The sequence below is a fragment of the Diachasmimorpha longicaudata genome, chromosome 3 (genome assembly GCF_034640455.1).
Source record: "Diachasmimorpha longicaudata isolate KC_UGA_2023 chromosome 3, iyDiaLong2, whole genome shotgun sequence".
In the NCBI taxonomy this organism is placed as follows: Eukaryota; Metazoa; Arthropoda; class Insecta; order Hymenoptera; family Braconidae; genus Diachasmimorpha; species Diachasmimorpha longicaudata.
Genome location: NC_087227.1, coordinates 7,329,740 through 7,347,052, shown reverse-complemented (window position 1 = coordinate 7,347,052; position 17,313 = coordinate 7,329,740). Strand labels below are relative to the sequence as shown.

Sequence of the window (17,313 nt, the reverse complement as noted above, 5' to 3'; positions counted from 1 at the left end):
AATTGTGAATTTAAATCAAAATCCTAAACCCAAAATTCAATAAAAACGCCAAAGGGCCTATGATACATCATGATTTTTATTAAATTTCACCTACAAACAACGAATCACAGAACGTTACATTAGAGTTCCTTACGTCAATCCATCATAATTTTCCTTTTTCTCCACATATTACAATAGTCATTACAATGATCCCTATCATAAAGTCTTATTCGTTAAAATATCTCGTAATCAATGTTATGCATATCATAAATTTACTGTATCCCTCCTAAAAATAGGTTCTGCAGTTGTCACTCCCCTTCCCCATCTTCTTCTCTTACCTAATTGGTAATAGGTACTTCATCATTGTACTTGATCCCCTCCTAGGTAGTCAATCCCAAAAATCCAGCCACAATCCCCCTCCCCCATCCCCCCTCAATTGGAATAAAAAAACAAAAACAAATTGTCGGAGCAACTGGGATATTTAAGTACTGACAAACCTTTCTAGTTCCTTTTTAAAAATTCATTAAAACATTTTTCACCCCCCTCTCCCTCTCACCCACTCGTCCCCCTATATCTTCATTTAGTTAAAAGGCAACTCTTTGTCATTACGTAAAAGGCAATTCGTTTTGTATCATCAGTATGTCCTGGCGTCCCAGCTGATTGGATGTATAAACCTGATTATTCTCACTGATTTTTTTTTTCTTCAAAATATTAATCATTAAATGCATTTGTGGGTCGTCACAGGAGTAATTGGCAGCACAATAGGATGTCACGATTGTGACTGATGAACTAAATCCTCAGAATAAAATGAGACGTTATTTTTCACGTTAAAAAAATCCCATATTCATTAAAAAAAATCATCTAGTTTTATCACTTAAATTCTGAATTCCTGAATGAAGTGTCCTCACATATTCTTCAGAGAGCAGTTTTGCCTTATCCTAAAGAAAAAACCATTCAACAATTCAATTAATCATACGAAAGAGAAACGAATTTTTTTTTCCAAAAATTTCCTCGTAAATGTACCTTAAATCACTTATCTATGTACAAAAAAAAAATTATTAAATCTAAGGGACACGTCTGAAAGCTCACGTTCATACCCCAAGGGGTAATGAATAAACTCATAATTTACTGAATTTAAAACTTACTGATAGACTATATACACACCAGGCTGATCACAGTGACTGGTTGGTTAAAAAACGTCTCGATAAATGGAAGCTTCAATGGTCATTATTTTGTTTATAATGTGCGTATCGATAAACTGAGCATTGATTCACTCTCATTACAAGAATATTAATTGGTAAAAATTGTTGTACTTTTTTTTATTAGATTCGATAAAAACTATCTAATTGTTGACGTTGAGAAACTGTGATCGACCGACGTGAAATATTTTTTTTTTATATTTAATATCTCACAGAAACACATCAACACTCGCCATTTACTATATAACATACAATATATATTTATATTTATATAATAATATAATATTCAATAGATACTAAATGTTTATCATCTTTATATAATATATACAGAGACATGTGGTCTCGATAATTCTATGAACCATTAACATTATATCATTTTTTTTCCACATTTTTCATTTTTTTCTTTTTGCTAAGTAAAACACTTTTTGGACCTCATGTCAGCCAGCACCAATCATCCATTATCGAGATTAATGTCACCGATGTGTACTATCAAAATACACCCCCCCCCCGTGACTTTTTACCCTCCCCCCTCCCTCCTTTTCCCTCTCACTAAACCTTGTCACAGCCCACAATTCGTTTCATATACTTTACATCAACCCTTTCTCATCTCGATCCATCAACAATTATTAAATCCAATATACAATAAATAATTTATCGAATGTACAATTTTGCTCATCATCTCCTCAAATTACGAGATAACAATTTTATATAAATTATGAAATAACAGAGGATTAGAAAATTATGAAGAGATAATGTTTTTTTGTCGTTTTTTTCTTTTTCATATGAGAGTCAGAGGGTTTAAGTTTGGGGTACGTGCCACAGTGGAATTTTGAGACTGTCATTACGACAATTAGCAATTATCCACAGGGGATAGGCCTTATCTCACGCACCAGTGCAATCAATCTCGATAATGTCCTTGGGTACATCGACAAATTGATAGACAAGTCTCTGTCCATCGACTTTTGCTAGTATACCACGTTGATAGTAGTATCTCAATGCACGTCCCATTGTCTCGTAATTCATGTCTGGTTTATTTTTGTGAAGACCCCACAGTCGTGATACTGCTTTACTGTCGACAAGTTTAAAAACACCCCTTTCACGATTTGTCCATTTTATGTAACGGGGACAGTATTCACGATCCTGAAGAAGTTTTAGGAGAAATTCCCAGAGATAAGTTGTTGAGCCTTCGCGTGATTTTCGCTTTACAGCAGCACCATCAGCCTGGCGTGCCTTCTTCAGTTTACTTTTTTTTGCCCGCGGGGGAAAACCGAGCTCCAGGAGGTAGAGATCATCGGATACTGAGCTTGTTGCCGCTTGGATTACACTTGTGGGCACACCACCAGGACCACGCGGCGGCGAGGGAGTACAGGGCGCTGCAAATTGACCGCCACCGTACATCGAATTCACGTAGCTGTTGTAGCTCTCTGATACTGAAATCATAAACATTTTTTTATTTAAAAAAAATTTCAGAAATCATTTCTTTGGAAATTGTGATGGATTTATGTATTCCCCCCCATCCCTGTGTCCCTAAGGTTTCCAAAATTCACAAGACTTTATGGTCCTTTGTGATGGGAACATATTCTGTGGCATCAAATCATTATTCAAATTTGTCAATCCAAAATTAGCTCTGTGACTTCAATCCATCATTTCCGTAATTCTTTTATGCAAATTATTTTTGAGACTTTAGACATATTTTCATTATTTTTTTGTGACCGAATGGCCCCAGTCACAAAAATCTCTGACAATGCCCGTGGGATTGCCTGTAACGAAGGAACTGTCTGTTTCTACTTGCAGTAGAGCAGGAATTATCTGTTTCTACTGGCAGTGGCGCGCGGATTGTCTGTTTCTACTTGCACTGACACGCGGATCGTCTGTTTCTACTTGCAGTAGATATCGCCCCGCCATCGGTTCCCTATCATTTGACTGACGGCGGGCTCCAACAGATGGCGGGTCAATGCCTGTAAACCCCTCGGAGACAAAGACTAGGACATGTATCATCATTGTAATCACTGTTACGTCGATATCGCTTGGAATCTAGGGCAATTTTAATGATGATATATATCTCTGTCAAGAGGCATTTAACAATCGTCGATAAGAAATGTCACTTGACGAGGCAACAATTCGTGTCAAAACACCCACATCACAGAGATCAATTGAAGCGTAAGATGAAATCGAAGATTACGATTAGATATGATGGACGAGAATCTGCAATTCGATAATAGATAATTTCAAATCATTTCCGTCAATAGCACGAGACCCTGTCACTCACTCGTCTTTCACTTTCCCGGAAATCGAAGCCGGAGAAATTTACCATCTCAGTACCCATAACTCCATCTGGTTGTCACGAATTTCCGCTTCGTTATCTGACGAAAATAACTGTTATCTCGATTTTTTAATGCTCTTATCAATGATTATGAAATCCAGACGATAACCTCGGTCAAATGAACAAAATTCTCAACCTATACCCGACGATTTGCAACATTTTAGTGGTCGTTGTCTTCAACATAAAATTCAGACAATATTATCCTGAGATAATATATTATCTGGATTATCTGGCGATAATCTCTGCAATTCAAGTACTATCTCAGTACACCCAGTAATCTTACGTGCGCATTAGCATCTGTTGATATGACACTGTCCGATAATTATCAATTAAAATTTCATCTGAAATAATGACTGAACAAATCTGCATTCAAAGAGTTAATCCCATCTCGCTGATCATCAACAAATATGATAATCACATAAAATTTAAAAATACAGCTTCACAACAACATCATCTCAAGGTGATGCTGCATCATTAGCTGAAAAATCATCTAGATAATCCTCTTCATAACCACAGCCACAATTCATTTCCGATCCTCATAATCTCAATTGCCGTTCTGAATCATTTCATAACCCTCCGAAAACCTCATTACCAGACGGATATGACAGCACATCATGTCAATTCTCCGCAACCTACCCCATAAAAAAATGAGAAAAAAAAACATCGAAAAAATTTACCCAACGAGAAAGAAACGAATCAGTATGTATAAGCAGCAATACAAGGCGGCAGTTGCACCAGTAGTGGGGATGAGTGCCGCTTGGCAGTATGATAGAGGACTGACCCGAGCCAAGGTTGCAACGGGTGACGCCATCCCCCTCCTCCTCTCCACCCCCTACTCGCAGCTTCTAGTGCATAATAACGAGAGAGCGCTAACTCTCCGGGGTCGAACTCTAAAATGAGAACTCGGATGTCATATATTCATCTTCCGTCTCAAATCAAGTTAAATGCCCCCCGCCACCCTCCTCCACTCTCCCCCTCCCCCATCGCCGACAATTCTAAAGATTTCCCAAGTGCTAAAGACCAACAAAAATTCGCATGGTTAATTTTTCAACGCCTGCAGACCCACAACATCGTTTAAATTCTAAAAATAAAATATGAGTTACAATTGCATTTGTTGATGTTTAAGCTGAGGAGCATATGAGACCCTGGGAGAGATCCTTTGATGAAAGAGACGTTGGATTTTTTTTTTTTGAACGAGAGAAGCCACTGAAATGAGATTAAATTCCTATATTTTCGTCACTTTTTTTGTGACCGAACTCCACCGATCCCAAAAATCTCTGACAATGGACTTTCAATCCATTTCGGATTAATCCCAACTCGCCGAAATTGGCTGTTTCTACTTGCAGTAGATATGGCACCAGTTTATTTTAGGTGAGCAGCCCATGAGACTAGGATATTTTTTCCTGAAAACGACGTTTGATTTTTTCGAGAGGAGAGAAGGCCCTAAAATATTATTATAGCCCTATCCACCTCGTGCAGTTGCAAAACACATTGTTAATAGATTAGCACGTGTGTAACGGATCATGACTTGGTAAGAATAACCGTATGTTGACGAGTTGCGTATGACTATCCGCTAGATGAGTCAATCGTAGACCCGTTGTCTAGGAGTGTAGATAGTAGTGGGGATAAACGGACTCTGTGGCTTCACTGACCTATACTAACGACTGCTCAAGCCGGGGCTATAGTCTAGGCTTGCGTAGAGCGTTGGTGAGCGAGCGATGGCTATTTCAATTTGACTGGTTATTTTCCCAGCGTTAGATCAGCACTCGTTAGCAAACAAAATCTTCTCTTTGAACTGAAATTAATCTTTATTCAGTGATTTTTCAATGACCGGTAGTGATAGGTTGAATTGAATTTAGCTCTTCCTGATGGTTCATCACAGGAAGTTTGGGGGAATGCAAAAGAGCTAGGAAGAGGCCAAGTAGTTAAAAATATATGGGAAGGGGGTGTGGCTTGGAGCCGAAGTCATTGCGATGATTGCCGAGAGTGAAACGATGGCGTCGTCGGTATCTCCGAAGAATGGAGAATACATAAATTGCGAAGAGCTGAGAGGAGAGGAGAGGGGGCCCTCGCTCGTTTATTTTTTGAGAAATTCGCACTAGTCTCGCGGCCGGAAGTACAAGTATAGCGAGAAGGGGGGCAGTGGAGGCAAAAACGGGATGGAGAGAGGGGGGGAGAGGAGGTGGAGTGGGGATTCCAGGGACATGGTGATCGTGACGGCTAGAGGTGGAATGGGTTGAAGGAACCAAAAAAAAAAAAAGAAAAAATAAAATAACTTGGGAGGCGAATGAGAGAAGCTGAGGCACTGATGCTACGTGAAATAGGAGAGATAACAACATGTGTAGGTAATTCTGGTGTACAGGAGGATAATTGGCATGGAATGTGGAAATGTCGGGGAATATATCGATTTTTTACGATACAAATGACATTGAATTGCAAGTCCCTAAAATTTTTGACCATCGAAGTGTCGTTGAGATCGTGAAAAATTGGACTTTGAAAAAACTAAAAGTAAAATTATCACCTTCCATCGCGATCAACGTGAAGTAAGGTCTGATCAAGTTAGGGATAAACCCCTTAGAGTAAGTAAAAGGAAAAATAGTCGGAGCGTATCGACGTTGCGTACGTGAATGCATAGAGTTGGATAAAGATGGTGTTGAACGGAATCAGAAGAGATAGAGGGAGAGGGCGCAATTGGACGGGGCAAATCCGAGAGAAGGGGAGAGTTGACCTTCAGCTGCGCCGGGAAAGTCAGGCAGTCACTGACCGACAGACTAACTTAACTGCTCTATCCTTCTCGTCTCCTCCTCTACCTCCCCTTGTTTCGTATATTCCATCCATTCGCAACTGCTAGTCTGATGCACCCAAGAACCAGCCGCTGTCAGTCTACCTCTCTCTTCTTCCGTCTCGCCACACACACAAGAAACAATTTATATATAAATGTGTTATACTCTTTTTGCAATGTAACTCTTTTTCCCATTGCTTTTATTATTCTTTATCATCAGAAACCCTTTCGTCCTTACTGTGTCGTCCACCTCGATCTTGCCTTTTCGTTTCATCTCTTGATTCTCTATTTTCCTGTGGGTCTTATTCTTGTTCTTCCTCATCAGGGAATTCAAGACAGGATCTCCCTTCTTCACTCGTTAAGGATTTTTAGCTCGTTTGTCCTCGTTTCATGAACAAGTTCTAATTTTTTATCTAAGCAATATCATGATGATTCATTAATTCCGGGATTGTCCAACGTGATATATTGATAGACGTCTTTTGCTGATGACAAGCGAATTCTGATGAACGCTTCAGCCCGATTTTTTGACAGCATTTTGGCAGAAAATTTTTTACTGAGGGACTTTCCACTTCTATTCATTCCTCAGATAAGTCCATTTGTTCATCATTAATATCTCAAGAAACAGTTACTGGTAGTAGTAGTAGTAGTAGTAGTCGACGGATGATCAGTAGCTGTAACCAAGTACTTGATCTTTCCCAATCTTATTCTCTCAGCCAAATCATCATTGACCATTGGCAAAGTTCATTCCACCGCATCATAGCAATATCAATCCCGAAGATGATTTTCATAATTCGTCGACTTCGTATTCCTATACAGACTCACTGCTAGAAAGTATCACAGGGCATCAACGACATGATTGAACGTCTCACCTCTATCAACTTATCAAACGGGTTCATCAGTTGATAATTAATACCCGAGGAAACCTACACCGACAACTACATGAAATCTTCATTGTGTCAGCAGATGATTGACTAGCTCTGACCAGATCCTTCATCATTCTCACTTTCCTTCTTTCAACCAAACATTGACAAATGTTTATTCACTCCCATTCTATTGTTCCACTCATAAATATTGTCAACAATCTCCTCCCCAACTTTATGAAACAACCCAATTATCCAAAATCAAAATTAAGGAAAGAAATTTATTCCTCAACTGTCTAAGGGGAAAAAGACGTTCAACGCAGACAGCCTCAGACTCCCTTTGTTCACCGATCATGTGAATTAAAAAAAAAAAAATACAGCTGTGATGAACGTGTATTTTGTAACCCCTTCCTCATTGAACATATCCACAGTCACTTTCTCCATTTAGTTTACGAGTTGTGCGAGACTCCAATCGACCACAGACACAAGTGAGTACTCCTCCCTCCAACGATTAATGGTTGGGAGGCCCCATTGCCCTTTCGTCCCACTATTCAAGGGGTCTAGGCTAGGTCTCTCGCTGGGTCTAGGTCTAGGACAGTGCAACGGATCCCGTGCGTGCGCACGCTAACCCACGACAGAATCAACAGTTCTCCCGGGGTGCGGGGGGGGGGGTGAGAGGGGTAACGGGGACAGAGGAGGGGTAGAGCATTTGTACCCGAGACGCATTCAGAATTAAGTTGTCTTTGTTCTCATCTGGCTCTGTAGCTACAATTAAATACGAAAGTCAGTTCAGTCCAGGGGATCTGGCCCTTATTCAGACGAGACGAGGCTAATTTATACGCGGATATAGTTTGGCTCGATTAACCCGCTCTGTAATGCATTATATTTAGAATTCTCAACTCACACTAATCAAACATCCCCACGTCTACATATCCATTCGTATTTGTTTTTATGTATGCGTTTGCAGGAAGTAATGACAAACCGGAAATGAATCATTCTAAATTTTCATGGACTGAGAGAATGTGATACTGTAAACCAAAATAATTTCAATGTTAACGATGAAAAATTGTTTAAAGTTGGGAAGAGATGATTTTTTTTCGATTTTGTGTATGTCTGGAGGTGCGATAGAATTATCAGAGAACATTAGTGTCTTTCGTCTCGGTTTGTTGTAACGGAAAATCATAATGTACGAAGCAGTGAGACGAGAGTGCGGGAAGCTTCTGAATATGAAGGCCAGAATTTTTTTGTACAGTATGAAAATTCAAATTGACCCTTGATGATGAAAAATTGCAATAAAAAAATGGCATGGGAATCCTGAGAATAAGCTCCGGCATTGCAAAATTTTACAGCAATCGTCAAATCTTGATAAGTCGTAAAATAAAAATCACAATTTCAAAATAAAAATGACTCAATAAAATATAAAGTGCAACAATGCTTTTAACAAAGGAAAACGGTACCCGGAATGAAGCATCATAAAAAAAACCCTACAAACGACAGACGGTATTTTGGCATCGCGGAAGGGGTTCCAAGGGAGATCGAAGGAGTGGGGGTAGGAAGGGAGAACGAGAGTTGGTGCAACACTCGATGGCTGCTGGATTGCTTCTGGTGGCTGAATGTGGCTGCACACACTCTCACTACGCCATGAGAATCACGGTGATGGGGAGGAGGGGAAGAGACCCCGGAGAGCAACCACACGCCAGAATAGGAACGCCCGGGTATACAGTGGGGTAAAGGGAGTCAGACGGGGTGAATTGCCGGCGACAAGGTCACCGTCTATACCTCTTCTGCTAAACCGGCAATGCCTTCGCGCATTATAACTCGCCTCGGCACACTCTCTAGCCCCGAATGCGCCGCCGCCGCATCCAGTGTGTTTTAATGCATATGTGAAAGACGGGCGGAGAGGGGAACAGGGGAATCTATATACACATCCGTGTCCAGTCCCCGACGCCAAGGAATTGTTGTGTGCGTCATGAGCCGTATAATGGAACGAGGAAAGTGACACTCAGCAGTTGGTTCGATGGAATTTTGGTGATTATGGTCTAACTGGAATGCAGAATTTTTTTTGGTTATTTTTTTCAAGAACAAAGTCTCATCAAAATCATTTAATTTCTGTTTTTGTTCATCTCGACTGTTTTTTTTTCTGGATTTGATGCGAGAATCATTGAGGAAAATTCTGAAATCACAGAGAATTTAACACTCTTCAGGGTCAATTAAAAAAATATATGAAATGATTATTGACAGCACGAGATGACAATCCGTTTTGCCAAAGTATTCATTATAAAAATTGAATTTGGGGCAAAATAGGTCTGTCGTTTTTCAAATTTGGGCAGCGACCGCAAGTCTATTGGGTTTTTAATATTTTGTATTTCATGTTTGAATTGGACTGGAGGTGCCTCAATAGGACGATTGGATAATTAATAGTTGAATTGTAGTCTGAATGCAGATGCTATTGGTTGAAGATGTGAAACGATGCACTCAAGTATTTCCTCTCGGTTGAGAACCATTTAAACTCAGTGTTGCACACAAGCCGCAACACAGCTATGCATTTTTGCCCGAGGTGCTTGGCAGTGGTGGAAACACACTCGTGCATCCACACACATCAGCAATACAGAGAAGACTTAGGTCTGATAATGTGTACAAATATACAATACGACGATATACGATCGTGGCAGGGGCAGAGACCCAGGAAGGACGCGTTGGCTTGTCTGACTAGTCGACGGCAGGCCTCACTTTTGTTATATTGAACCATATTTTTTTATTGAAACCCCTCTGAATGTCTGCCAATGCCGAAAAAATTAAAATGACGGCTTAACTTAATGGAAAAATAATACAAATGTATTATTTCATTTATGTTGAAATTAGAAAGTCATTTTTGGATGATTTATGCACATTTTTTTAAACCCGAAATCCTCAAAATAGATAATAACGTTTGCCAGGGAACAACGGGACAATGTTGGATAATTTATATTTGTGATGATGATGCTGTGGTAAAGAACCAAAAATACATTTTTATATCATGTGCCAACTATTATATTGAAATTGAGAATCGGAAATTGAAATAAAATTTTTCTTTTACTCCGTTACGTCAGATTTATGTTGTATATTTCGGGCTTTATGACAGATGCGACAGTGTTAGTAATAATCTGCTTTTCAGTCAATAAAAATGGCCAAATAATATCGAAAAGCTCTAGTATCTCTGCTGAATTTTAATTTACTCATCAAAAAATTAAAATGAATATTTGGATTCTTGATACGTAACGAGGAATGAAGGGAGAGAAAAAAATTTTGACAATTTTTTTCGGATAAAAAAATGAAGGGTTGAACTTTCAACTCCCCGCGTCAATGAACCTGTCACCCTACATCCCTCAACACGACGATAATCTTACCCCCCCCTGTTCCCCCCCCGCCCTTCGAGTATGACCTTTGCATTCACCATCGCGAATCAACCGGGTGGAATAGAAAGAGCCAGACGGAGAAAGAGGAGAATAGGCCACGCCTATCTCGCACCTAGTCGACCTAGACCTAGACCCGGTCTAGTCCCGCGTTGAGAGTGATCTCTTTTATTTTTACCCGGCCCTCACGTCAGCGTTCCACCCAGACAGCAATACTACAATTGAATTCACTCGTAAATCATGTTTCAATTTGCAAAAATAGTATTGAAACATAAATTTTTTTGGCATAGTTTGTGAAATTTTAAAAATAACAATTCAGTTTCAGGTGGAGAATGTCTTGATCTAGGGTAACCGGGCGCGTCGGTTTCAACGTTCTGTTATTCCTTCATTTTTATTTTACTTTTTTTTTTTTTCGTTAGAATGAAAATGTAAGATACGTGCCAAGAAAAAGCTGTGGGAAAGCTAATGTACGAGTTCTGGTTAAACAAAAGGCGAGGAAAGAGAAGTGAATTAGGTCCTATTCAATGGTCAATAGTTTCCGACCAAGTGAAGGCTCTCACTTCAAACTCTGGAAAAAATAACCGTCAAAATTCATTCACCGGATATCGAGTCATCCAATAGTCAAAGCTACATATGTTCACCTGTCGATAAAAAACTTCACTGTTCATGAAATTCTTTGAAAAAAAAATCTAAAACTCTCGTGATGCACTGGATTAATCACCTCCATCAATATATAACCGCCCCCCTCCCCCCGGCTATAGAAATAAATCTAAAACTACAATTGAACATAAAAAAAAAAATCCGAATAAAAACTTACATCTTGAAAACATTCGACACTGCAAAAACAAAATTTTTATCGCCAGAAAGGAAAACTTATTCTGTTAAACTTGTTCGTTATTTTTGCATACGTAATGTTTTTTTAGCCAGAGGGTAAAGAATCGATAATTCATGTCACATTTATCCACGATAAAATGAGTAACTGCCGAGTATCCGCTTACGATATGTCGAACGTAACGAAAGTGAAATTTCACGAAAGCATAAATAAAGGAAAAAAAAAAAAGATGAATTTCGCAATTTGTGACACTGAGACCACGTCCCAGACATGTCCACCCAATTTATTCCCCTCGATGTCTCTCTCCTACTCTTCCCCCTCCCCCCTGTCCGCTGCTTCCCCACAAAAGATATGAGGTGATTGAATGAATTGAGTTCAATGAATTTCTTGTTTACTTTCGAAATAATAATTCCAACGAATCATTGAAAAATGACGAAACGATTGGAATTCGACAGGTTAAATTGTTTCACGATTCTCAGGTCACAGCGTGAGATTACCCCAGTAGTGGAGGCGACGCTCGGCATTCGTTGGTATCCGCAATGGGAACACAGCGGTAGCGGGGCGTCCCCTTGGGTCTGTAGTTACCAAATAGCAGTGGCGCAATATTTTGCTTATTCACGTTCGATTATACAATCCGGCACACTTTTACTTGCGTCCCGCTTCCATGTTGGGTTTTTACACAGCTTCATCGGGGAATTATATTGTAATGGAAGGGCTGGTAATTGTCCAGGGTGAATTATTCGCCAAAAATATGGGGACATTTTGCAAAACAAGGCACAATATCTTTGTCGATATTTTTTTCGAAATTTAGAAGTTCAAGAAAGTTTGCAAAAATGGAAGAACAAAGAAGGGGATGATGAGCGACACTTCATCGTTGGTTGGGAAAAACCGGTGGAGTTGAGAGGGGATTTTCCTCAAACGCTAATCATTTTAAATTGTCGCTTAATCACCGAGCGAGTTAACTAGCTTGGGTAGCTGGAAAAACAACCAATTTTGGATTCACCAGGTCTCAAATTACAATGAACAAGAAATAACCGGTGTACGAGACCGAAGAACCGATTTATTAGAAAAAGTAATGTAATTTCCAGCCGCAATTAAATTATTAAAAGTCCAACGCGGAGACTCCGAGCGATTGAAATAAAAAAGTGATCTTTAATCACGTTAAGTGGAAACGAAATAAAAATCGTTTAATCGTTTAATTTAATGTAGTGAAGAGTATGTAATTCAGAATTTTTTAAAGAAATGCTAATATCCTTGTCGTCTCGTTTAGTCATGAGATATTGATGATTTGCTTGCTCGAGTTTCAGGAAAACTATTTTTTTTTTACATTCTCTTCTCCCAACTATCTAATCACAAGAATCCCTATTTCTCCACACGAACTTCACCTAAAAATCGTCAAAGGAATGAATACTGCATCGCAAATGAATCGGAATATTAATTTTCCCCCTAGAAATAATAATATCGAATAAATTCCGAAACGCGTTGTGCACTGGTTGACATCAAAATTCACGTACACTTATCTCTGTGTAAAAATATCAATCGGTTGACAGTAGACGGTGTATAGCGTCGTCAGCCGGCCGCTCGCTCGTGACCCAGTTGCCACTCTCTGGCACGTCGTCCCAGATTCACTTCCCTCGGCTTCTTCTGCCTCGCTCGAGCTCACTCGTTTCCTTCCCAATGCACTTTTTATTTTCCAGTAACTATTCCCGCACTCATACCGAGCGATGATTGCTCTCCCCTTTTTTTTCACTATCTACTCGATTTCTCTTTCAATCGACGAGAAAAATATTGTCTACTATTTTCAACGGGTGGGAATAATGGCTTTGGCAGATGAAAATATATCGAAGATTTCTCGATTCTTCCAAAAGACTTACCAAACAACTGATCGACTAATCACGGTATATTATCATTTGCAAACGATATATTGTTCATTCCACTCTCTATTCCCCACATTTGATCGATAAATCAGAGGTAGAATAATTATGTTGTTGTCTTTATCGGTCATCCAATGGTGTAATCTCATGACTAAAAGTGGGGTAAACCTGACCCTCTTTAATCATCAATAACTGAATAACTGCAGAGTGTACATTCCTGATTTGTTTCATGTCAGAGTTATTTTTTTACCCTTCAAAATAAGACCAGACACACACAAATCGCATTTTTGAATCACAAGATATCAGTGACTGGAGACCATCTATTTTACCCCACTCTACTCGGTTCATAGTTCTATCGATAGTTCAGAGATAGAATGATTTTGTTGCTCTAGTCATTGGTGTTTGAATGGCCAAATGATTTTAGATAAAACTGAACGAGTGATCCTCCTGTTTGTCACATTTAAGAGCCTTTTTGAATTTCAAAATCGACTTTGCTGATTGGGATTCTATGATTTGATCCCGAAGTAATGAGAATACTTTTACGATTTCCATCGGGAATTGACTTATAGAATATTTATACTGATATAAATGATAAACTTACGCGTTGGTGGCTGACGATAATGCAGATGCTGAAGACTTTGGGTTTGATGATGATGATGGTGATGTGGTGGTCCCATTGTTGACGGCATATTGTGGCTACTGTGAGGATGATGAGGTGAGCCACCTCTGTGTGGATGGTACTGAGAACTGTGGTGTTGGTGTGGATGATAAGAGGGTGGCAAGAATCCTGTGGAGGACGGATAAACCCCTGGACTGTGACATGCCGATCTGCCAATGGCTGTAATTCACAATCAACAAAATTTCCTCATTAATTGATTCATTGTAATGATAATTAAATACTTACCTGAAGGCAAATGAGAGTGGTGAGAGGCGAGATTCGGTTGGAGGGATGAGTTTGGATTGAGTCTCGCTTTGAGCAAAAGATTAGCGTCTTCATTACCACCTGATGACGTACTCGATTCTACGTCACTCACACCGCTGTCCGCAGGACTCGCTGGCAGTGATCCACTCCCTGAACATACAATTAATAAATTTCATCATTAAAATTTAACAATAAGAGAAGTTAATTATCTCGCTGAGCTGATGCATCAAGAGAAATTAAATATTTTTCGTTGAAAATATTAAGTTCCAATAATAATACATATGTGATGAGAGAGATAATATCTCTCTCATCACATATGTATTCTCCCACTTTGCCGTCTATTGACATTGATATTTTTCCGCAAACAATTACCATCAATTCTCAATTCTCTCCCCGTACCATCTAAAAATAACCCCCCAAAACTCACTCAAAGGTGCATGAAATATTTTCAAGCATCACGTACACCCGCCCTAATCTCTCAATCTCCGTTAACATTCGTACGCAGTCTCCAGTAGATTCATTACTCCACCAATAAATGCTCATCACGAAGTGAATATAAAGGAAATAGGGATGGTACGACTGAAAACACTGACTGGTAGAAATAAAAGAAGAAGGTAGCTAGACGGTGAAGGTAAAGGGGAGATGGAACATCCCTGCGGTGGATGGACTCCTTGAAAAAGAGGCTCAGGGGCTTGTGATTGGAAGGCACGAGACGGTGTAACGTGTTTTTCGCGTGGCTGCTCAATTAAACCTATCTTTATGCAGAGGGCGAAGGTCATCCAGTCATTTGGTATGCACATTGACAAAGTCTTCCCACGGTCAACAATCTACGTAACCGTCTTAAACCTGTCTCCAGAAAGCCTTTCTCCATTTTTCAGTTTCTCATTGTTTGAGCAAGGGAATAATCCTATTCAATTAATTTTGACAGTTCCTCAAGGTGATAGGGTCATCAATAGGACCACTCAAACGATATTTATCGAGTCCAGAAAGAATTATAGATTTAAATAGTGTTGACGTTGATAAATTAAGTAAATTATGCTTTTAAACAAATATGTTATGGACCGTTTTGATATTTTCCGAGTAGATAAACCTGTAGATAGGTTCTTATGACAATCCTGTCTAGATCTAAAGGTATGACTCAGGTAGTAATTCCAACAAATTATCCATATATTCACCTGGCGTACTATTGGCTATTCCATTTGAGCTGTAAGGTGGCTGTCCAAGCTGTCCATGACTCGACAGATGTCTCCCATACCCACTCTGCACCCCAAGATGCTGTTGAGGATGTTGGGACAATATTCCATGAAGTAATCTAGCTCCACTTGTGCTGCCCGGTTCAGCTTTCACTGTTGCCAATCCCAATGATTCCTTATCTCCATTCGTATCATGTGGTTGGACCTCCCGAGTATCCACTGGAATAAAAACATTGAAAATACCCAAATGATTCGTCATTCACAGTAAAAAAATAAAGAAACAGTTTCGATTTCATCATTTTAACTCATGTTAAATGCATGTTCTGCTCAAAGGGCATAACCGAAGATTCCCACAAGCAAAATTCACTGTAGAAATTACTCAACAAGGGAAAAAGAAACCGTGAAATGAAATGAGAATTGAAAAGCCCGAGTTCCTGTCGCTCTAACACGCGCAATAACATGGAATATGTATGGCAATTGGTTGGTTGTTGGCGGTGTGTCGAGAGGAAGTGAAAGCCGCGGGTAGACTCTCCTTGACCCACTGCAACGTTTCTACCTTCCTTTCAGGTATAGGCCTAGTGCCACCGTCAGGTTCATTAAGCAATTTCTCGTCGAGGCACGATAAACCGTGGAAGGGAAAATCATTTGACTGGAAAATCCAAGACTTGCGTGTATAAGACATGGGGATGGAACGTACCAACGTGTCTTCCTGAACTTCAACATTTTTTTTTTCATTAACCAATGCTGATGGATTAGTTATTCTGATCTGTCTCAAAGATCTTGAATCAATTATGCAATATTGATTTATATGTTGATGGAAATAAAAACGTTCTCCTCTTTTATTGATTTTGAGGCGCTCTGTAAATTTGTTGCGATAGTACAAAAGAACTGGAAATAGATCTTGATGGATATTTTATTAATCAGATAACAGACCAATTAATGTATCAAGCTGATTGTGGAATAGAGGACTTGCATAACTATCTCAATTGAATAGAATAAGTGCGATGTTTCGAATGGATAAATTGACATCATTAATACGTAATGACAGCCAATATTGACACTAGATAGAAAGGTCTGGGAAGTCCTGGAGCTTCAATCCCATGTGATGTGATGTGAGCCTATGAATTCGTTCACTAATTCGTTTGCCTGACAGGGAGCCATCGAAACAGAATACTGTATTCATGACAAAGAGACGAAAAAGGAACAAGCAGGGGGAGACACCCAAGTGCTTCTGAAAGTGTCCGATATCGGGTTAGACTCCAATAATCGATTTAAACCCACTCGCTTCTCCTGAGTTCGTCTGATATAAGATATTTCCAGTTCCGAATTAAATCACGACTTGAAATTTCCCAAATTTCGTCGTCGGTGACAGAATCATCATTATTTCACATCCAGCAAACGATATCGATCGGGTATATTTCGGTAGTTCATAACAGTCATCGTTCGAGTCTGCATAGTTCGCTCGAGAATTATTTTCACTCACAGATAATCAATTATTCAGATATTCCAGGAAAATATGGAGTCTCGAAAAGTTGAAATAAAAAAGTGAAACGTGTGAAATTTTAAATTCTCCATGAATATTGATTCCTTATTTTTTCCAGCTTGTAGTGGAACAAATAGACACTCATGAACGAATTATTAAGAATCGAGAGGGTGCTATCACTTTCCCTCGAGTGATGACAGCCCCAAAAGGGGTGCATTTTAGATGATTTCCGACCTTTTCGTTCTCTACATTTTTCCATATTTCCTTATTTTTTCTTTCGACAGACGCCACCGGCCCACACTTACACACGTTACTATTGTCAGTTGGATGTGATGTGTATGAAACTGTTCGACACAGAGGCGTAATAACAACCTACGTCACGAATACGAAAAAAAAAGCTCTCGTAGACTGTATTTTACATTAAGTGCACCTGGTGTATTTCGCAAAGGATAATACGGGGAGGGATGTACCTCT

The 17,313-nt window shown here is 39.5% G+C and overlaps 1 protein-coding gene across 5 annotated transcripts in view; it reads right to left on the bottom strand.

Moving 5' to 3' along the window:
- Window positions 1-58: 58 nt before the first annotated feature.
- The window catches only part of LOC135160276 (ecdysone-induced protein 74EF), an 88,688-nt gene continuing 71,433 nt past the window's right edge, over window positions 59-17,313 (bottom strand). For all 5 annotated transcript variants that reach the window (XM_064116652.1, XM_064116651.1, XM_064116653.1 and 2 more), the window contains 4 exons: window positions 15,339-15,575; window positions 14,146-14,313; window positions 13,843-14,079; window positions 59-2,608 (listed from right to left, as the gene is read on the bottom strand). In XM_064116652.1, the coding sequence (XP_063972722.1) occupies window positions 2,061-2,608; window positions 13,843-14,079; window positions 14,146-14,313; window positions 15,339-15,575 (1,190 nt within the window). In that variant the 3' untranslated portion in view covers window positions 59-2,060. The remainder of the gene's footprint in view (window positions 2,609-13,842; window positions 14,080-14,145; window positions 14,314-15,338; window positions 15,576-17,313) is intronic.